Below are 24,114 nucleotides of genomic sequence, written 5' to 3' on the forward strand. Positions count from 1 at the left end.
CCTTTTCTTTTTATATCCTCCTATTCCCAATCAGACAAGTTTTAATTGTTCCTCAGTACTGGAAGAAACTGCAAAGCTACCAACAAACTTCCCTAAACAGAACCCTATTCAAGCTTATTATTGATCAAACTGCATGCACTAGTTCAATAAAGCAAGGTCACTATATTTTCCTCCTGAATTTTCCCTTCTCTCCCCCACACAAGTCAACATTTCCAAATAAATTTATTTAATCTGATAAGCAGGGCCGGCTTCAGGCATCAGCTTACCAAGCAGGTGCTTGGGGCAGCCACACCAGAGAGGGGCGGCACGTCCGGCTCTTTGGCAGCAATTCGGCAGTGGGTCTGTCACTCCCGCGCGGAGCGAAGGACCTCCTGCCGAAGTGCCGCAGATCGTGATCGCGGCTTTTTTTGTTTGTTTGTTTTTTGTTTTGCGAGGGGGGGTGGGGTGGCTGCTTGGGGCGGCAAAAACCCTGGAGCCGGCCCTGCAGATAAGACATTAACAAAACCCCTTCAGTAATAAATATACTGATAATTGTTAATGCAACTGAAGTTTGAAGTGCACTAGTAAATGTACTAATAATCCTTTTAACAGTATGATCCACTACACTAGAAATAACTTATGTATCTAAGTGAAAAATGAACATTTTAAAATAAACTTCTATATAATATTGCAGTGCTGGAAAAACAAGGTGTTTCATGTCAGACAGACAGAAGTCTTTACAATATATCATTTTTGACCATTACACTGTGAAGAGGTCAATTCTGAGTTCAATTTTTTAGAGTGTACTTTTAAAAATCTGTGCACAGTAAGACAGAGAGACTTTGGTGCAGATTCTAATCTTGGTTACGCCAATGAAAAACCAGAGTAATCCTGAGGACAGTGGAGTTACACTGCGGAAAATCCTGAGATCAAAATCTAGATCTTTGTAAATAACATCACACTACAACACATCAAAACCAGTGTTGAGCATGGACTTTTTGAATGAATCTATATGTGAGAACAACTGCATAGCACAACAACTACATGTATTCTCTATACTCTGGGGCATGTTCTGATGCTCAGTGGGACACATCAGCTGGTGCAAATTATAGCTCTATTGAAGTCAATGAAGCTATGACAACTTCCACCATCTATAAAATATATTAATAAATATAGATCTTTATTTCTTAAATAGTCAAATCACCAGGGCAACATAAATAGTAAGGTTCTAGTCAACAAGTGCAGGCCATGTTCAAATGGTAATATATTTCATTTCACAACAACATCAAAACAAAGTTGTCATGGTAGGTTTTTAAGACTTGTTTCAGCATCTCTATTCTTTGCCATCAGTTTGCATCAAAACTAAATCATTTAAACATAATGATAGATCTTACCCATTTGTGTTCATCCTTACTCATGATCCCAAAAGAGCAGCTTGGTCAATACTGTATCTTAGGCAAGGTATTTTTATGCATGAGGCCAGTTCACTATAGTGACAATATTACAGGACTCACTAACAAATACAACATGACGGAGATGACAAACACACTTGCATTATAAACTAGAGACAGACTCAAGCAGCCATCTGGATCTGGAGTCAGATTTCAGTCTCCATCAGTGTTCAGGGGTGTTCAGAATGCATTAAGAATCCATCTTTTCAGTCACTAATAACTTACTTAAACTTTTCACTTTTCCATAACTTGAAAGATATGCAACTTACAACAAAATGTCAGGCCACATTTTCATCTTGCAGCAGGTACAGTTTAAAAGTTCTGCTCAAAGTTTAAGACTGGTCTGTACAACTTTCTAGATGGGGCTTTGATCCAAAGCCCACCGTAGTCAATGGAAGTCTTTCAAGATTCCTTCTCTGGGTCTTGCCTCAAGCTCACGCTGAGTCTGCTCTCATATTAAAAGTACAGAACTACACTTCAGACATTTTAAATATTTTATCTACTCCCCTTAACTATAGCAGAACAAGCTACAGAATGCAAGTAGCTTTCAAGAAATATGTTCCAGCTGCCCAACTAAACATTCTTTTTGTTCTCTTCTACCACTTTAGGCTTCATGCCCTTTTCCCATGCTCCATTCATGGCAGGAGCTCACTCCCTTTCCTTTCACACCAAACATTCTGGCCCTCTTTAATCCAGTCACTCTTAACACAGACGTCTTCCACAAATCTTTATAACTTTGATTTAAGAAATAAAGAGTCTGTAGTACTTCAGGATTTGGAACCTCTGTGTCTCTTGCTTCTTTCATGTTTGTACAGCTTCAGACACACAGTTTGCACTCAAATGTAATGTTAAATAAATCAGTGTGTGACTTTCCTTTGATGGAATGATCTTTAATATTGTGATGAGTTGGCAATGCAGTCTGTAGTCCTGATCCTGGATCCTATAAGTTACAATATGCGGATAGACACCTGCACAGAACCCATGGAGTTCTATCTGCAGGATGAGAGAGTAGCATTTTTCAGAATTGTATCACTTCCTTTTTATAGCAGGTATAAGTTTGTTTTCATAAAAAAAGTTTACTTAGGCAAGTAAATATGATCATAGAACTAGCATCAATCTTATAATCAGACCAAATTGTGCTCTACCACGTCATAAATATTATAATACAGAGAAACAGATCTTTAGAACTCTTTTTATAAGCAACTCTAAGGATCTATGTCCAATTTAAGTCTGATTTTTCAAAATGTGCTTTCTTCTAGTAAAATTATACTGACAGTGTTATACGTGCATTTACTAGACTAGACTCTCTACTACCTTGTGCACTGGGCAATCACTTACAGCTCTGCAAAGCGAGTGTAAAATGCTGCCAAATTAAAATTCCACTCATTTACCCTGGTGACAATAATTTACAACCACTTTAGGTAATATTCTATATTTGTGCAAGGCAGTACAGGATCCGGGCTACTGTGTATGGTACATGTCTCCTAAAACAGACTATTTCAGGCAATTAATAGAATAATTCTATTTTACTAATCTCACTCATTTTTATCAGTGAAAAGTCCCAGAGTCCTTATGCTGAGCACACACTTTAGTAGCCAATAAATACTGGTTTAAAGAAGCAATTCATTAGTTTCACTTTTGGTTTTTTAGTTCTAGGAGTACATAGAATTGTCTTTTTTCATCAAGTGAAAAAAAAGCATTGATTACATCTATAACGTTGCTATTTACTTTAAGTCTGTTCTATATGCCAAGATATCAGTATCAGGCCTATAAAGCTGCTGGGAGTATATTATTGAGCCAGATTTCTTTTTCTTAATGTCTATTTTAAAAAGAGATAAACTAACAGATTTAAAAAAAAAAAAAAAAAAAGATGGAAAGTTCCTGTACATTTAAGTAGTCAACAATAATTATGACTATAGGGCCAGATTTGCATCAACATCATGGCTACTTAAGGTCTTACCACTAGTGCAGAGCAATACTAAAGCTATTGTAGCTAGCCATGGGAAGATCATTCCAGACCATGGGGATCTTCTGGTAGCAGATAGCTGGCATAGCGGGTTTTATGCTACCCACTTTCCCTCCCAGCTGTAGAAGTATGAGTATGGTTGGGAAAACCTGCACCCTAAGAATCCTGGGAGCCACTTGAGCCTCTTGGGGCCATTAGCAACTATCACAAATTAAAAACTGACCTCAAAACTGCTCAAATTTACCATCCCAGCATTCCTGAGGGGCATGTCCAGTGTTGTGTGTGTTTCTGGCAATATAAAACGCAATTAATTTCTAATTAAGCCACGGAGCAAGTGAATTGCTCACGTACAATATGCACTTGTTTGAAATAAATTGGGTTTGCTGTAAGTGTCTTACTACATGACCAGGGGCTATCAGCTTTTCTATCCATTAAAGACTGGTGTCTCAAAAATCCATCCGTTATTTACGCACTATATGCAAAAAATGACGCTGAATAAGATCTGCCATGTAGTATCTTACCCAAGATTATTACAAACCTTATTAATACTGGAATCAGGTATTCAGCTAAGACCAATAGTCCATCTAGTCCAGTATCTTCTCTGTCCTGCCCTTAGTGACCAAATGCTTCAAGGGACAGTACAATCCTACAATGCATTGTTTGAGAAATTCCTTACAAACTCCCAGGCAGCTAGGGTGGAATCCAAGAAAGGACTTAGTGCTGCAATGCTGAGAATCAGAGCACCCAACTTTTAGGTGCCTAGAAAAAAAAAATCACAGGAATAATACAGTAATCCACAAAGCTGAATTAGGTGCCTACGCTTCCTATACAATGAGAGGGAAGAGGAGGTGGTAGGGATGGTGCCCACCTTATAACTTTTAGCCCAGCGGTTAGAAAACTTGCCTGGGATATGGAAGACCCATAATCAATTTCCCCCTTTCTGCCAGAGGGGAAGAATGGATTAGAACTTGAATCTCCCACCTCTCAAGAGGGTGCTGCAACCACTGAATTACACAATATCCCAATTTGGGGCTCCCTCAATCTCCTGTCAAAGCTGTTGGACTCTGGATAAATAATGAAAAAAAAAAGTGTTTGGGGAAAGGAATCTGGGTCCAGGATGTCCGATCTCCCATGTGGGTGCCCTACCACTTGACTTCAGAGTCTCTCTGTCTCTCAATGACTGTTTGAGTATTTATCCACAGGGGGCCAGCGACAGAGACACAGAGGTAGAAGGGGTGAATGAGGCAGCAGGCCAATGGGAGAGCTAGGAATTTAACCCTGGCTTCCTGACTCCCAGGTCAGTGCCCTATCCTCTCGAACACACCACTTCAATTAAAGGGATACTGTCAATTTAACATTTACTGTTTCTAAGTATATTCAGCATCGCCATTCCATGAAAACTCCGTCTGTTGTACATTTTTTGTTTTGCCTTTTTGGCATGTAAAATCTCTCAGGCTGGCATTTTGAAGACACTTATAAGCAACGGTGTCTGCGCCTGGACAAGCAGCACACCTGCAAAATTTGGGAGACCTGCAGGGCTTCCCCTGAAATGCAAGAAGAGCTGCTCCTTAAACAGTGCTAGAGGATAAGGAGATACCCAGGCCAGAAGCCCCTTCTTCCACAGAGTGAGAGGAAAGGAAGAAAACATTCACCATGAGATTTTGGATCTTCAAAACAAAAACAAAACAAAACCCACAACAACCAACCAATCCATTGTGGGGGATTGCTGTTCTGTATTATGCATTGGAATTAACTCACATTTTGATCTGTTATCCCAGGTTTGGTGATTTTTAGAACATGAGGCAGACATTTTTATTAACTCTGACATCTTCTTAAAATGAGGAGTGTAGACACAATACCTTCTTTCATTTAGACACCTGCTGTACTTATACAATATCTAATTTAAGCTCCAGAGTCACTTGCATATTACATTGCAGTATAATAAAAAAGGAGAGCTCAAATAGATATGTGAAATAGAAATACCAGCATAATCATATACTACACTAATATGTGGTCTTCAGGTTGAAGATTTAAGATGTTCTATAGTTTCCTATATCCTTTGTTAACCCAGGCCATGTCCTTTCACTGTGTGTGGAAAAAGTCTTTGACTGAGAGATTGGGCCCTTATTAAAAGGAATTTCCTCTGAATATAAACATTTGTTACCAAGCTTGCTATAGGGAATAGTCTCGGTGCCTGCAAGCAAGCAAGCACATGTAATACTGGGGACATGGATAACCCCTTTGAAGCCAATGTAAGCACTTACACTGGAGCTGTTTAATGGAAGCTAAAAGCACTAGGTAGGTAGTTAAAATCTTCAGAAAGGTGGCTACATGTTAAGAAGGTTAATTGGATGCCACTTGTCATTTGGTTATTGCTGCATTCTCTCTTGCCCAGTTTAGTTACAACTAACTTGATGTGAAAAAATGCTAGATGAGGTGATCTAATCTTGGAAGTAGTTCTGTGAAACACTGTTGGCGGTGGAGGTGTTTAAATCAGGAGTGCCACCAGGTTCAAGTATTTAAAAAGGAATGATATTTAAATTATTTAATCAATTAAAAATAGGTGACTACAAATGCTAGAAGACAAGCATTTTGCCCTTCTCTTCCATCTGTCCATTATCAAGTATTTTCTCCCACTTGTAGTACGCTGAGTTGCACAAGCTCACGTACCACTGTCATCACTCCCAAAATAAAAACACCTTAGAGTTCTTAAGGTTGAAGTGCATTATAGTTGTGGGTTTGGTAAAATCATGCCTCATCATAGAGCAATGACATGCCCAGCAATTCTGAAAGCTATTGTAGTCACTAAAAAAAAAAATCCTAATTCCCCCCCCCTAAAATATGCATAATTTACTTTCAGTCCACACTCACACTTACTAGAAGACTTTTTTTTGAGGGTGGTTCCTTTTTCCAATTGAGAAGAGTTGGATGCAAGTTCTCCCCCAGGAGTCCATTAATAACTCTTTTGAACAATAGGGATTTTTCCAGGCTGATGGGAGACATGCTCTATTGTTTTCATAGCATTCCCAGCTGCTGCTGGCCTAGGATCAGTCTTAAACTTGGCTGTGTGAGCCATGGCAGTATCCTGTGGCACCACTAGACTACCGGGTAAATTCCTCTGTTTATTTTCTAAATAACTACCAGTATTAAATAAAAACAGATGTATTAAATAAAACAGAAAATTGTATTAAATAAAAAGAGAAAATTAATTTTTTTTAACACACACTTACATTCAAGGAGCTATATGATAATCAAAGGGCACTCTAATGTATGTTTTTTACTGGAGCTACAATATATACTTTGGTGATTGCACTACAAAGAGACATCATATTGGCTCCAATAACAAATGTCTTGAGGATTATTATTTAACTTGATAATGATGGAAGCTGAGCTATTGTCAAATAATGTATTTTCTCTACCATATCTGCTTCTTTGTAATACATAACTTGTGTGCAATGAAGCCCAGATAATTTTGATAATGGGCTGTTTTAATATTCTATGCTAATAAACATTTTACACATTGTAAAAATATTTTTCCAGTGTAAACTTTAATAATGTATTGCCACGTAAATGTCAGTCAGATATGATGGATTGAAGCTTAACTGGGGAATCCTTAAAATGCATCAAAGAAAATGGGGATTGGGGAGAGAGGAAAATCAAATGGACATCAATCAAGTTGAAGACTGAGACCCCAATCCTGAAATTGGATCCATGTATATAATGTTCACATTCACAGGTTAAACAATATTGGCCAAATTTCCAAACACTTTATCATTAAGTAGAGAAAGAGTATGGAAGCTTTCAGCCCCAAAAGGAATTTGAGAAAGTAATAACTGAAAAAGGTTTCAGAATAGAAGTTGCAATTTACTCTTTATTAACCTTTTCCTTTTGTAACTCGACTCTATTGATAATTGATCTTTTTGATTAAGCTATATACAAAGAACTTTATTCATCCCAAAGCAAAAATGAAATATTAAATATTGTAAGATAAATAAATTAACTCCTTGTATAGTCCAGTCCTGTTGTATCTGAAGGTTTTTTTTTTTTTCCTTAAAAGGGTCACACATTGTGACCCAGAATACTGGCTATAAGTGACACACAGCCCAAGTGTCGACCCAAGTGCATTTCCCTCAGAGTTCAGTTCGAGCACTTTCCAGGCAGCCTCTGGAAGTCCTTGCCTAGCAAGCATGTCCATTATTCAGAAGGATTCTGAATATTGGAAGACCAGTGGAGGCTGCAAATTAAGGTCCCATTGTGCAAATACTTATACACATGCTTAAGTTTACTACTTCAAGTAATCCTGTTTGTTTTAGTGTTCATACATGTACACAACCTTATTACCATGCATAGTCCCATTGAAACTAATGTGACCACTTAGAGTAGTAAAGTTAAGATTGTGTGTAAGTATTTGCAGGGTCAGGATGAGGAGAAAACTGCAGAGGAGCCAGCCAGAGACTCCAGCCAGTACAAGCAAACGTAGACAAAGCAGGGACTTTTGGTCCTTTGGATGTTAAGAGAACTCCGTACAGTTTTGAACAAACTCTTCTGCCCTGTGCTGATCAATTGCATGCTCCAACTTCCACACCTGCTCCTCTTACCCTTTTCTCTCCTGCCCTCTCCCCAGCGCATGTCCCTTTTATTTCCATTTAATTCATCCCCTCCTGACTAACTCCCTCCCCTTCCAAAATTAAAATAAAATATTGTGGAGCATGCCATTTGTTGCTATCACATTGTGCAATCTGCTTGTTAATTCAATCCCCCCCCCCCCCCCCCGTCGGTCTTATCTATTTAGATAGATAAACTCTTTGGGGCAAGAACCATCTACTACAGTGGCTCTCAACCTTTCCAGACTGCTGTACCCCTTTCAGGAGTCGGATTTGTCTTGCATACCCACAAGTTATACCTCACTTAAAAACTACTTGCTTACAGACATAAAAATACAAAAGTGTCACAGCACACTATTACTGAAAAATTGCTCACTTTCTCATTTCTACCATTAATTATAAAATAAATCAATGGGAATATAAATACTGTACTTACATTTCAGTGTGTAGTATATAGAGCCGTATAAACAAGTCATTGTCTGTATGAAATTTTAGTTTGTACTAACTTCGCTAGTGATTTTTCTGTAGCCTGTTGTAAAACTAGGCAAATATCTAGATGAGTCGATGTACCTCCTGGAAGACCTCAGTGTACCCCCAGGGGTACATGTACCCCTGGTTGAGAACGACTGGTGTACTAACCTGGGTGCATGTGTCTGTGCGCAGTGCCTAGCACAATGGGCTCCCATTTTTGGTTGGCCCTTAGACACTACCATAATAAATATATTTAATTAATAATAATTAATAAGAAGAGTGTTTGCAAGATCAGGGACTAAGACTGCAGAAACCATTTCTCAATAGAGCCCTCTAAGGGCATGTCTACGCTTACCGTGGGGGATGGACGCTGTGGCAATCGGTGCACCGGGGGTTGATTTAGTGGATCTAGTGAAGACCCGCCAAATCAACTGCAGATCGCTCTCCCGTCGACTCCAGTACTCCACTGGAACAAGGGTAATAAGGGAAGTCGATGGAAGAGTGTCTCCCATTGATGCAGCGCGGAGTAGACACCGCAGTAAGTCGACCTAAGCGATGTTGATTCCAGCTATGTTATTCATGTAGCTGGAATTGCGTAACTTAGGTTGACTTACCCCCATAGTGTAAACAAGGTCTAATTCTCTCATCTTGAGTGATATCCTATCCCCACTGAAGTCAATGATAAAATGCCTATTGACTTCAACATGGTTGGGATCTCATCTCCTATACTTATATTTTGAAATAGCCTTATAGTGGAATCACTATAATGCATATACACTTTGTAGGTGACCAAGACAGTTGTGGTAGAATACTCTGTTCAGTAATGTGTTACATTCACTTAGAGCTGTACTGTAATTCCTATTCATATTTGTACATTTTGTAACTATTGTATTTCAATATCTTAAATGTAATCGTTAACATTTCAAAGCAAAGTGAACAATTTCAAATCTACTTTAATCTATTTATTGTCTCCAATTAGGCAAATTTTGAAATTTAGTCTGTCCTTACGATGAAATTGTGTGCTGGGGGGAGGGACAGTTGTTGTTTTTACACAAGATTTCAATGATGTATTTATGCCCAGAAGTAGTAAACTGGAAAAAAAATTACATCAACCTGACTGTTTGTTCAGTGCTTTGTAGATATAAAGCACTATGTAAATGCTAAATATTATAAATAAAATTTGGTTAGTACATTATAGGTTACAAATCATTCAAAAACTGAATGGTCTACGCAAATATCACATTTGCAAGATTCACAAGTGCCACACAATATACAAATCTTAATTATCTTGGAGATTATAATAAATTTTCTTCTCTATCTTTTAAAGAACCAAGATTCTCCCAAATCACAATGAGATTAGGTCAAACAGTTAAAAATACTAGCCTGCCATTCATAAGATAATTCCTCCAAACAACCCTTCAGAAACACACAACTCAGGATTTTTCAACTTCAAAAAAGGGAGCTAGATAGTACAAGCATGGAATACATTTTGTATACTTTTGTTTGGGATTTTCTTCTTTTTAATGACACTGATAGCATGATGCTCCATATTTATAAAAAATAATTCACTACACTACTTAGTTATGTACACAAACACCTAGGTGACCTAGTTGATGAAAAACCATCTGGTCTTCTTTCAAAATGTAAGCAAAAAGTTCCTTATACATTATATAGTACACTTTCTTATGCAATTTTGGGGGATTATTATATAGCGCTGCCAGGAATCAACATTTGTATTGTCACACAAGAGATTAAATGATCTGACAAGTCAGTTTATATCTTTATGTTTTGTATAAATCTAAAAGTATTAAAAATGGACATTTAATATTATGCCATTACTAGACATTAGCATCACTTCACGCACAAGATCAGATAAGAGACTGTTTGTGCCATATTACTTTAGTTTCCTGTAGGATGTATATCACTTTCCTATTCACTATCATTTCCCTCATCGTTCAGATTGCCAGGCTTCAGTAAGGGTAAGGGCTGAGTCATGAATACAGAATTTTTAGGACTATGTTCTCCCAGCACTTCTACAGTGTAGCAATACCTAATACAAAGATAGCGTACAGCCCCTCTAGCCTGCATTACTTACCTAATGCTCTGCGGCGCTGTTTTAGGTTCATAGCTACAGATGCCTGGCAGGGGTTGCCCCTAGTATAGGTCCTACCCTGATCTGCACTCTTCCACATGCTTCTATCAGGAGACAGAACAACTTGTGGGAGGGAAGATGAGTTTAACTTGCTCTAGACTACAGAATTTCCTCTACTATAATGGGAGCAGTGGCTATCATTACTGTTCCTGCCCTCAGCTGCTATTCCAATGTTTGACCCCCACCAGCAGCCTCTGAATAGCTCTGTCATAAACAGATAGTTAAGGGTTAATACCGCTTTTACCTGTAAAGGGTTAAGAAGTTCACCTAGCCTAGCCAACACGTGACCAGAGGAACCAATGCGGGGACAAAATATTTTAAAAGGAAGGAGGGAAGTTCCCTTTGTCTGGGTCAGTTTCACTTTTGACCGGAGTGGAAAAGCTCCAGAATTCAGCCTCTTATCAAGTAGTGAGTATTAGTGAAGGGAATAAATAGGTTTATGTTTACTTTCTTTTGTAACCTGTCTTGTGCAATTAGAGCAATAATCAAACTGGGTATTTTTTTGTGTAACTAAGTTTTTGCCCAGGGGATTGGTGGAGGAGTCTCTCAAGGCTACCCAGGGAGGGAAGACAGAGTTTCCCAAATAACTCATAAATCATTTGGGTGGTGGCAGCAAGACCAGATCTAAGCGGGTAATTGAGCTTAGGGGTTCACATGCAGGTCCCCGTATCTGTACTCTAAAGTCCAGAGTGGGGGTGAAACCTATGAGAAGCTCTTACTCCCCCAAACCAGGGCTGACATTGGAGACCCCTACTCTACTCCTCAACTGCTTGCACAGTCCCTGTCCTCCTTTCACCACCATCATCCATTATTGCGAGCCCCTCCACCAGTAGTACATTCTTAATTAACTCCACCCACCCTTGGAACTGAATTCTCTCTCCCACCATTCTCAAGAACTGCCAACCCATCCACACCACCTTCTTCTCCCAATCTCTCATCTAAATCTCTCTGCCACCCGTCCTTCCCAGTCACCAGCAATAATTATGGGCAGAGCTTTGCTCTCAGGACTCTCAAGTTCCAAGCACATCTTTAGCCAACCAAAAGTTGGGAGACCAGAGAGGAGTATGAAGAAAACCCATCTTTACCATGTGTCATATTCCAAACCTCAGGGCAGGATGTAATTTGTAGATCTTGGCTCAGGGTGGGTGGTTTTGTTTTTTTACTTGTTTCATTTTTTAACTGATTACAAATATTACCTTGTTTTAACCAAAGCAAAGAATGTTTTAAGTTTTTGAAAACGTCAAAGTAAAAAGGAAATCATGACGGTTTATTTTAAAAACAGGAGGAAAAAAATGAGTAAAATGCCTATTTTTTTTTTAATATTCCATTTTCAATCACATCACAGATTGTGTGGTGCAATTTACTTATCATATGTAAACTAATGTGGTAGCTCTACTTGTGGTAATATTAGAAAGCAAGTCCTATTTGTAGCAAGGTGTGCCTTTCTGGAATTGACTGGAGTGAACTTGTGATATCACCATCTCTCAGTTTATATTTTGTCCTACTTCCACCATCACAGATTTAATTTCAATAAATCCTAAATTGTCAGGGACGTTAGAGCAACAGCCAAAAGAGTGGTTAAGGGCCTGTATCCTGTTCTCCTTGAGATCAGTAACAAAACCCCCAATCTCTTCTAGATACAATACCAAGGCTTAAGGGCCAGACCATATACTATACTATTGAATCTAATGGGAGTTTTGCAATAGATCTCAATAAGAACAGGACTGGTTCCTTAAGGAATAAATAGGTGCTGTCAATTAATATTCAAATCACTTTAATCAATTTCCTGGTTAAGGTTACGAGGAAGATTTTTACAAGCGACATACCTGTGGCAGTGCTGAATTGAGCTGTCGCTGGAGAGAGTCTCTGTCGTAGATGACATCCTGAAGGCGTTGCTGTGCAAGCGACAGGCTTTCCTGAGTCTCCCGAAGGGTATCAAGGAGACGATCCCTTTCATCTAGCATGTTCACCATCAGTTGTTCAAAGTGAGAATCCGAGTCCGATCCACTACTCTGGGACCCCCGTTGACTCATTGGGGTGTCCTCGTTTATCGTTGGCATCACTTCACACATCATTTCTTTAAAATAAGAAGTTAGAGGAAAAAATCTTAGGTAGAAAAACATTTAGGGGAACTTTATATGAGGAATTTAATATAGTCACAAACTGCTAGCACATTATTGCATTGATTCACATCTCAACTTTAGGTTTTCACCAGTCACATGGCTGACAAAATAACTGATCATTCAACATTGCAAAAATGTTGAATACACTTCCTATATAAGGGTGAGAGATATTTAATTCATATGAATGGCTTGACACAAAAAAATCATGTCAAAAATTTCCTTTTTGGTTTAGTTCATTTTATCTTTCCTTTGCCCTCTATCATTTTCCGCTTGTTTGTATTGATGCCAATAATTGCAGAGTTTGGTCCTGCTGCAGGCTCTTCTACGGCAGACTCCAGACTGACCATTGATCTAGTACAGCGGTTCCCAAACTGGTGTTTGTGAACCCCTGGGGGTTCGCTAAATGTTACAGGGGGTTCTTGGGAAAAAATTCCTTAATGGCAGACAGAGCTGTCCCTTGGGTCCCCGGGCAGCATGGGGCCAGCAGCCTGGAGCCCCTGGACTTCCAAGAGCTAAGCAGTTCAAAGCAAGCATATCTATTACACTGAGGAAATAAAAACTTCAAGACTCCTTATAAGAAATGGAAAGGGAGGTGGATATTTTTTGCTGTTTTTAAAATTAAATAGGCAGCTAGAATTGTTTTTAAAATTATTATGAAGAACAAGTTTAAGCTGTGTTGTAACCTGCATTGTTTGCCTGGACTGCTCAAGACCTGAATGCTTGTGTAGGAGTAATTCTTTGAGTTGGCTTCTTAAATACCTTCATGCTGTTTCACATCTGATACTCCTTGATGAAACATAGGAGTCTTGTCTTATAAGAGGCTTATTCAAAGTGATACAAGCTACAAAAGTCAGATCTTGGAAGAGTGTTGCTGTTTTCATAATGTAATAAAAATACCGTAATGATAAATAATAATTAACAACAAATAGTGTGTAATAAGCATGTCAAATTTTATATTTCCAATATCACTGCTTTTATAATTTATACTCAGGTAAAGGAAAAAATCCCTGGAAATATTCATTTTTAGGAGGGGGTTCGCGAGACTTGACATTTTAGTGAAAGGGGTTCACAGGTTGTTAAAGTTTGGGAACCACTGATCTAGTAGCATGCTGCCTTAATAATGCGAGGTTAATCTATCTTTCTACCTAGTTTTTCCTTCCCTCAGGGGGAATTACTTTAAGGTGATCTCTCTGAGTAAGATGTCAAAGACTAGAGGCTCACTGCTAATTGCTATCCTTGTGATACCTTGTCCAAATTGAGCCACTAGGAACAGGACCACAATCACATGAAGCCAATTTGTTCACATAGGCCACCGCACAAAGAGTGGCTTCAGGGAAAAAAAAAAAAAAAAAACAATTAGTCTCACTTGGCTCAGCATTTCCATTAAGATGCCTCATGTCCATCTCACAACCTAGATTTAGACATATGTGGAATCAGGAACCTTAAGATACTGGATGCTGGGTACAACACACACAAAAATAACCAGGACATTGAGGTTCTCAAAAGCCATATATGGTAGAAAACCTGAAAATTCAATCTAAATTAGGATTATGCTTAAAATAAACATTTACCTCTATGGAAGTCTGTGGATAAGGTCATCACCACCAACCTTAACTTTGCCCTTCCATCACTACTAAATTATACTCCTTTTATATATAGCAGATGTAAGTTAGATTTGGGTCTAAGGATTAGTCTTGGATCTTAAATCTTGTAGTCCTTATATATCAGCAAGTATGCCAACAGAGTTTGTAATTTCACTAGCTGCAGGTTTAAATCTTTTTTTCAGTTTAGGAGTTTGCCTGTAGATCTTGTGTAGACTAGAGCTTTTGGAAGCCTTGTACATGATATATAAATTTCAGGCACTTCCATTATAAACCTGCCAACACACAAAATCTTCACCATTTCACACTGTCAATACTTGTATTGATTAGCTCTGCATAGTCTGTTTTGGTAAGGATTTAAGACTTCTTAAATCTGGTATATTTTTCCTAATAGAATTTATGGGACTGAAATGTTCTGTACCAGCCACATCTATCTTAAAGTCAGCCCAATGTTGTTTCAAGTAGCAGGGGAGTAAAGGTAGCTGAGCCATTTGTGCAAATACACAAAACCTGCCCCCCCCCCATTTGTCACAAGCACAGATAATAATGCAGCTGCCAATTGTTTCCTGGGATTTGCTGAGAAAGTGATCCAGCTTTATCAGGAAGAACTGGTCTTGCCTACATTCTAAGCATTTACACAGACTCTAGTAGATTTCAGTTTCAGTTTCTTCTTTAGCCAATGTAGAGTGGTGAGCAGAGAAAACAGAGAACATTAATATCTCAGTATTGGTTATTGACCACTACCATTTAGGTTGGCTAGTATTTTCTTTGTCGAGGGTCTCTGGTGTTCAGTCATAAGGTTCTCTTTGGATTTTGAGGGTGCGGGGATATGAGAAGTGGCAGAGTAGAGGTTATTTAAGTAACCATCAGTGCATTTCTAAGATTTTTATGTCAGTCTTTTTTTGTTTGTTGTTACTTGCTTTTTTTTATTATTATTAAATGGGTAGCTTTAACCTTGAATTTCCAGCTTACCACATGTTTTTGGTTATTTGAGGAACCTCAAGAGTTCTATCATATAATTAACTCAGTTATTTTGTAGACTCATGGATTTTAAGGCCAGAAAGACCTATTATCACCATCCAGTCTGACCTTCTGATTAACACAAACCATAAATTCCAGTTGAACTATTGTATATCGTGTACAGAAAGATATCCAATGTTGACTTAAAGTCTTAAATGATAGGGAACACACCACATCTACAAGTAAGTTGTTCCAATGGTTAATTATCCTTGTTATGAATGTAACTTATTTACAACCTTACCTCTAGTTTAACAGTTTTATTCCTCTATTTCCTTATGCATTTTTAATTGTAACAATTGTTCAATCTGTGGGTTCAATAAGGAATTATGAAGTGTCATGCCAAAGAAGCACCTACAGACCCCACAAAAGGGCCAGATCCAAAGTCCATCAAAGTCAATTGAAAGACTCCCATTGACTGGGTCTGATCAAAATCACATTGAAAAGGCTGAAGGGTAGACCTACAGAGCTTACAAAATGTGCAGGAGTCTAAGGGCCACAAAGACAGAGGGAGAAAACAGGGTGAAGTTTGTGCTGAACTTCTAAGAGGTGCAACAACTCTCAGCCTAGGTGGCGGGAAAGCCTATGATGTCTTTAAGCCACCTTTGTGCTCTCCTGATCCTGGGCTGCTCTGGTGGCTGGAGATGCCCCCAATATGACTTAGTATTGTTTGGGCTTCCTAATTCCTAACTTTTGGTGGAACTTCAGCAGTCAATAAGTTCACATCCAAAGACTACATGCTTTTTAAGGTGTACACGCAGCATCAGATACTAATTTGTGATCCAGCTCCCATGTATTAAATATGTGCAGCGATAGTCTGCATAGACCCAAGGATCTGTATAAAGATCTTAGCCCCAATTCTCCATTCCATTCCATTGTTTTTACACCAACACCCTTCATTTCCTCATACAGATCTGTGTGCACACTGGATTGCGGACATGAAAATACAAATGGTCTATGTGCACATATTCCCATGTCTCTATTAGGCTTATATGTGCATGATGCTATGTGGAGTGCTAAGATCTGTGTATCCTAAGGCATTGCTTCCTTTATTAATGAAATAATTACCCACAGATACCCCTGCCAAACAGTCACTCATCTTAGAAAGGACTTGTCTAAGAAGCCAGGGAGAAGATATAAAACCAAAACCACAACCACTACATTTTTAAAGTGTCAAATCCCTCGTCTTTGGAATTCATGTAATCTTAACATGCCAGCTGCATTTGCCTTAAACCATAATAATTCTGCCTTGGAAAAAGACCTTCCCAGCCAATCTCCAGACAGACTACTGAAGTTGGACTGTATCAAAATCAGCTTTAGAATTCCATAGGAGACTCAACTGCAGCTAAACAATTATTTTCAACTGCCTGTAGAGAAGGAGGATCTATTAACTTCAAAGGATCCACTCACTGGTCATAGGATTCCATAATTGAATTTAAATTTAGAGATACAGAACTCAAAGGAAATTTAAAGAAAGTAAGAAATAAAAATAAAGGCTTGGGGCCAAATACTACTCACTTCACTCACACAAATAATCCCTTTGCCTTCCATGGGACTAGTTGCATGAGTAAAGCAGAAGGATTTGGGCCACCAACCACTATGGAAGCATTTTAGTAAAGCTAAAGAAAACCCTCTTTTAATAGCCCATTTTGGTGTTTAAACTACTGTTTATTAAAAATGTAGCCTAAATTTTCAGAAGCAACTTGTGGTTTTGGGCATCTCAATTTTTGAGTACTCAATTTGAGACAACTCAAAAAGGTCTTGATTTTCATAGAAGTGCTGAGCCATTGGCTGAAAACCCAGCCTTATTAGGGTGGGAATTTGGCCACCCGAAAATGGAGGCTTTCAACATGGGTACTTTTGAAAATTTAGGCAGTTATTCATTTTAAGAACATGAGCCTCAGAAGAACAAGCCAGGATTATACACTAGATTGCTAGAAAGTGGGTTCTCACACAGGACATCTGAAATCTAACATTTTTGAGAACTGCCTTTCATAGCTAAAGTATAATGTTGATAGTTATTTTCCTGCTTTGCTTGTCATTCCAAGAATCTCACATCAAAGAAAAATTTGAAGAAAGATTTAAAATTGTTTTACCACAAAACACAAAGGAATTGTAACAAGAGAAATATTTTTGTTAAAAAATAGAAATTTAAAACTAGACTCTAGGCAGGTGAAAAGCTACATATTGAATAACGATGCCTTTCTAGCAAAGCCAATCTCTACTAGGATTTGTGGAAGGGATCATCAAAAGAAAAGACAAACAAACAATAATACTTTCTCAGTAATCACAATAGTCACTGATTTGTTTAGAATATAGGTGATAAAGACACACTAGATTAAAATTAAATTTTAAACATGTTGCAAAGTACTATGAGATTCAGATCTTTTGGGAAGTTATCCTTCAATATATAGTTCTGCACCTACCACTGGCTAAGTTTTTTCTGCTTTGTCAATTCCCTAATTTACTATTAATGAGTAACAAAGATTAATGTTCATCCTAGTCTCACCAGGAAAAAAAAAATCACCATTGGAGAACACAGAGTGGACTCAGCAACTTGGTTCCTAATGGTGAAACTCGCCAAGGCCTCAATTCTGCTAGCAATACTTAGGCAAACCCCTACTGAAGTAAATGAGTAAGGATTGAGATCCTGAATGATCATCACCAGGATTATTTGGTGATTTGAATCCTTCACCATAAAACAGTCTCAAAAATTGGGGTCTGATGGAGACAAAACACAGTCTTTTTTCTTTCAAGAAAGTAAAAAAAAGTTAGGCAGGCTAGAGATCTAAGTGTGACATATTATTTGAATAAAAGGAAGGATGCACAGGGATATGGTACAAGAGAACCTAGGAAGCACACAAAGTGTGACAACTGAGGTAAGGCATCCAACTGGGATGTGAGGATTTAAGGTGCACCTTTAATTTCCACTGGGCTCATTTAATATTGTGGATATTTAACATGGATAGACAAGAGCAGAAGGCTTAACTATGAAGGTGATAGGTGCCTCGTGAGTACCTTAAAAACTGATAGAGGAAAGAATAAAGAGAGGAGGAGAGTACCACAAGTTTTATGATTTTATTTTTTTAAAAGGGAGGCCAGGCACCCTCATGTCCTGTAAAATAATCACCTGTAGTCACTGTTATAATGTGAACAGATGTCTGAATTAATAAATCAATAATAATAATAATAATAATAATAATAATCTACTAGGCTCCTTTAAAGAAGTTTTCAATTTCAATCTGTTTTTTGCTTGAAAATAATTTTAAAAACTATTTTTAATGTTTTGAACTGGAATGTTTAAATCTTTTGTTTGAACAAGAAAGAAAAAAGGAATAATCCCACAAAGCAGCCTGGGTCCCCTTCAGCAGCATCACTACTTTATTGTGCCCAATACATCACTGCCTCTTTGAAAAGAGACACAAATACTGCTCCTTGGATTCATCAACAGCTACTGACAAGGACACTGATTAAAACCCCTTTCCCTAGAAAAAACCAAGGCCTTATATGTGCTGAGTGTACTCAACTCCCATAACTATGATGGGAGCTGAAGGTGTGTGAAAGATCATGGCTAAACTGAGCCCACCAATAGCATATGAAGGAAAGGGGTAGAAAGGGACGCACTCTGCACTTCGGTTAAAAAATTATGTACTGAATGCATGTTCCCCATACCTGGGTAGTCATTAAGGTGATGTGCTCAGTTTGGGCACACAGCAAAGGGCTGAATGCCTTCAGCTCCCCCATTACTGGAAGTAAATCAGTTTTAGCTTTGCAGTTCACCTTTAATATTAAAGAACTAAAATAAGCCTAATTTTTAAATGATGTATTTACTCCTAATACTCATAGCACTGAATTACTCAACTAGAGAATTCCATGCACATTATGAAAATACATACATTTCGTGAACTTTTGTGTATCGTTAGAATAAGTTCATACTATCATTTCATAGAGCAAGGTTTTCTCTCTCTAACAGTGTATGGTGAAATAACATGATGCCTATTTGAAGGTTTGCACATTTCAGTGGTTTCCCCTGTCATCTGACTAGAACCTGATCCAAACCCCACTGAAGTCAATGATAGTATTTTCAGTGACTTCAGTGGTCACTGGATCAGGCTCCATGAAGATGATAGGAGAAACCACTGACATGTTCAAAGCTTCAGATTGATCTCATATCTTCAAACAGGAATGTGTAAACAAAAAGTATCTGACATGTCAGCCTGTATTAGCCATATCAAAGTGAGTATTATTTGACCAAGGCTTGAAATATTAAGTGAAATCCTGCACATTTCCCCCCTGTGGTCACCAGAGATTTTAAATTGACAATTAAAAATAGACTTTGCTCAAAAGCAGTCTATTCCTAAAAATAGCTCAGTGTCATTGCATTACAGATCTGTCAAGTTATCTACCTAGCTACCTGCAACACATCCTCACCAAGAACAATCATGTAGTTGACTCATCTTGGGGTCGCAGACCTCAGTTTATAATTACAGATGAAGTGACTGGACATGAATTGAAACAAGTTGTATAGGTCATGACAATCCTGTGGGTACAGTTATACACGGCTCCTTTTCAAGAACACCCAAATAACGACTTTTTTTTTCCTTTTTGTATTTCTTATGTTCACAGATGCAGATAATCACTTTCACACCTGGACTGTAAGAGCACATTTAAAATTTGCTTTATTCCGAATGATTCTCAGAAGACAAGGTATTTGAAATAGGTATATGATGTGTGCAGTAAGGGAGTAAAAAGTTCTCATCTTTCTTCTAACTTGACCCCACCCAATTTGAGTCCCTCTGGTGTCTCAATTATAAAAAGAAGTTGTGTGACCACAACAAAAATCTCCACTTCAGGAATAAATCATGTGGTCTGGGACTTGGTTTGCCACCAGTACTCTTTTCACTTGGGGAGAATTTGGGGGTGGGAATCAGAAATATCTATCTGTAGCTCGACAAAAAGCTCTTTTTAGAGGAGCATTCATTTAGTTCACCATGAAGACTTCCAGCTTCTAGGAAGTGTTTCTAATTTTGCCTCATCATCTTTGTACCTAATCTCGGTCTTAAATCCCTTGATTTTGGTATACCCAGATATTAATTTTTCATCCAGGTTTAGGAGTCAATTTCAAGTTACTTTTCCCCTTAGCAATACCCTAAGGAGAAATTCAACTACAGTACGCTCTGATCTGAATCCGTCTACAGTGACATCAGCTTTGAAGACTCACCCTACAGTCCATCCTTTTACTGAACCATTTTTTTTACATTTTGCGTTTACAACTAAAAAATAGATACAGTGATTGGTACAACCAGTTCCTGTACTGCACTGATTTATTTTCAGATGCTTTCAACATCTCACTTAACCCACACAGTGTAATTCCATATGGAAAATCCTTGCCATTGTCTGAGTTGCATTACATGCATATTCCTCCTCCTAGTTAACTCATTCTCTCCCAGAATCTTCCCTAAATCATGAAATCACCTTTTAACAGAAACATTTTGCACTCCTTTCACTCACAGGGGTAATCAACACAGTATCTTAACATATAACCTGTTCCGATCACCTATTCTGCATGACATCACTCCAGCAACCCTCATCCGAAAAGAAGTTGACTTCATGGGTTTTTTTTACAATGAAATTCCCCCATCTCCCAAAGCCCAGTACAGAGCCACATTTAAACAAGACAGGGCATACTACAGCAAGCAGCAGAGAGGAAGAATTTGCATTTGTATCATATCTCCCCTTAGGGGGCTGGGATTAAGGAGGGATGGAGGAGCTTAGATATGCAGGTTTCAGTACCTAGTGGCTTTTACTTCGGCTTCTGCTTATTCCGTTGATCAATGACAACCGCAGTCTCTCCCGGCTTTGATGGGGGCTCACACAGCTGGGCAGTCCTAGAGCATCTTCCTAGCAATGATGACACAGGCGTTGCTCAGAGAAAACCGAAGCCCCAGCGCCCTTCTCCCGGCAGGAGTATCTGCATGGCACCTCGGCATTTTCTTCGGCCACTTCGTCAGCAGCCAAAAGGAAAAGCGTCCATGGGAAAAATGGCATATTACAAATTTTGCTTTGGGAAGCAGAGCTTGGTTCAGACCATTGTTAGGAGGAAGAGAGGGGGGAGGCGGCTCTTAAAGCTCCAGCAGCCCCTTTCAAGCAGCAGCAGCATCTTTACATCTGGAGACTGGGGATTAGGGGGAGGGAGTGGGTGAGTGAATTTATCTTTTGTTTTTATTAAAAACTTGACGGAGTGTGGTCTGAAATCCCCATTTCTTCACAGCCTGCCCTCTCCCAAGCTAATCAGCCCCTGCGTGTATAATTAAGGCAGTACACACGGGTTAGAAGAAATAAGAACATGGACTATTAGAAAGAAGCTTGCTGGCCCTAGCACACTCCTGCTTTACAGCCCCTCAGATTCCGGGGTAAACCAGAAGTAACTGCTGCAGACACCTCAGTGGAGCTGCCCTGGTGTAAATTGAGCAGAATCAAGGAAATTCATTCGTAAGGGGGCGTTTCAGACGGCGTCCAGGATCCGCATGAGAGTCACACGCCGATATTGATCTGTAGGGCCCGGGGAAAGGCTGCTCGGCGCTCAGGTGCGCTGGGTGTGTAGGAACAACCGATGGACGCTACTTCACCGCTCCTCCTCCAGTAGCTCCAGAAACTTGCGGGGTTGTTCCCAAATCCGCGTGGTGTGCGGGTTCGAGGGACGCCTGTCTTTCAAGCGCTAAACTGAGAGTGGCTATAATTTGGAGAGGTCAGCCCAGTGCTCCTACATCTCCTCTAATCGGATATGTAGCGTAATAACATGAATCCGCTCCTATAATCCCGCCAGGACAAAGCAGCGACAATACCGGGTCTGATCTGACTAGCGCAGTCATGCAATTCAAATCGTAGTGTGTCTTCAGAAATACTACCAATAACAAAGCCGCTTCTGCCCAAATCGGGAGAGCAGGGTGTTGCCCACAGTCCCCCAGGGTGCGCCTGCATTGATGACACAGGGTGCCAGGTAAGGAGGAGGGAGCTGGGCTGGGGAGGACAGGCGTGGTTTTCTCTTCCTCCTCAGCTGGGGTTTCCCCTGGAAGCTGCTGCAGTGGTTTCCACCAGCCCTTAAATAAATTCTGAAGTAATCACGTCTCCTCTCCCTGCCTCACGCACACACGGGTCCCCAGCTACAGCTGCTCCGCAGCTCGCAGTGTTAATTCTCCAACACCCGCCCCTCCACAGAGACAGCCTAGCGCCGGGGAGAGCAAGAAAAGAAGAGATGCTAGCGGGAAGGCAGTGCGCTGCTCTCTTCTGCTGGCTTAGTTTGACGGGACGTGACCGTCCGTGCTATTGAAAAGGGATGAATTTCTAAAACATGCCCGCGTCTGATCTTGTAACACACCTTTCAGTCGGACAGTCTGATTGCCCTCCCCCATTTATCTAGTTAAGGGTGTCTCTGCTCCCAAGGTGGGGGGGGGCGTCAGGGACCTTTTGCTGCCCCGCCCCTTTCTATACATATAAAACCATGGGATCTAAATGAGCTGTTACCACCGGAGAAAGATCTTGGAGTCACTGTAGCTAGTTCTCTGAAAACATCTGTTCAATGTGTACAACAGTCAAAAAGGCTAACAGAATGCTAGAAACCATCAGGAAAGGGATAGATAATAAGACAGAAAATATAATGCCACTAAATAAATCCATGGTATGCCCTCACCTTGAATACTGCCTGCAGTTCTATTGGCCCCATCTCCAAAAAGTTATATTAGAATTGGAAAAAGTACAAAGAAGGGCATCAAAAATGATTGGGGTACAAAACAGCTTCCATATGAGGAAAGATTAAAAAGACTGACTGTTCAGCTTGCAGGGCTATGATGGAGGTCTATAAAATCATGAATGGTGAGGAGAAAGTGAATAGGGAAGTGTTATTTACCCCTTCACATAACACAAAAACCAGGGTCACCCAATGAAATTAATGGGTAGCAGGTTTACAACAAACAATAGGAAATATTTCTTCACACAATGCACAATCAACCTGTGAAACTCATTGCCAGGGGATGTTGTGAAGGCCAAAACTATAATTGGGTTCAAAAAAGGATTAGAGACGTTCATGGAAGATAGGCCCATCAAAGGCTCTGGATGTCCTTAGCCTCTCACTGCCAGAAGCTGGGACTGTATGACAGGGGATGGATCACTCGATAATTGCCTGTTTTGTTCATTCCCTTTGAAGCACCTGGCACTGGCCACTGTTGGAAGACAGGACACCAAGATAGATGGACCACTGGTCTGACCCAGTATGGCCATTCTTATGCTTGTGATCACCTAAGCATTCCAGAGCTCTCATCCCCTGCCCTGAGCAACTGTGCTAGTACTCCAGGGTCCAGAAGATGAAGATCCCCCCACTCTCCTGGATCTCCTAGGCTTCATATCCCAGAGCAGCAGTGATGCTCTTGTCCCTTGTCACCATAGGCACATGACTCCAGGGCTGGAGCACCCACAGAAAAAATAGTGGGTGCTCAGCACCCTCTGGTGGTCCCCACCAATCAGCTCCTACCCAGCGCCTCCTGCTTTCCAGTGATCAGCTATTCAGCAGTGGGCAGGAGGCACTGGGGGAGAGGGGAAGGAGCAGGAAGAGGTGGGGTGTGACGGGGCCTTGGGGGAATGGGTTGAGTGGGGCTCAAACACTCCACGGGAACTCAAAGTCGGAGCCTCTGCTTGTCACCTTCCATCCTGTAACTTCTACTCCTTGGTCCCACTATAAAGAACCTTCTTACCTG

General features: G+C 39.8%; 1 protein-coding gene across 1 annotated transcript in view; it reads right to left on the reverse strand.

Annotated features, from left to right (window-relative positions):
- The window catches only part of PPFIA2 (PTPRF interacting protein alpha 2), a 624,013-nt gene extending 602,796 nt beyond the window's left edge, over nucleotides 1–21,217 (reverse strand). Inside the window, exons 1-2 of the mRNA XM_026648822.1 lie at nucleotides 21,158–21,217; nucleotides 12,450–12,700 (exon numbers count right to left, since the gene is read on the reverse strand). Of these exons, the coding sequence (XP_026504607.1) occupies nucleotides 12,450–12,698 (249 nt within the window). The 5' untranslated portion in view covers nucleotides 12,699–12,700; nucleotides 21,158–21,217. The remainder of the gene's footprint in view (nucleotides 1–12,449; nucleotides 12,701–21,157) is intronic.
- Nucleotides 21,218–24,114: the final 2,897 nt, after the last annotated feature.

The sequence above is a fragment of the Terrapene carolina genome, unplaced genomic scaffold (genome assembly GCF_002925995.2).
Source record: "Terrapene carolina triunguis isolate 2854851 unplaced genomic scaffold, T_m_triunguis-2.0 Scaffold68, whole genome shotgun sequence".
Classification (NCBI taxonomy): Eukaryota; Metazoa; Chordata; order Testudines; family Emydidae; genus Terrapene; species Terrapene triunguis.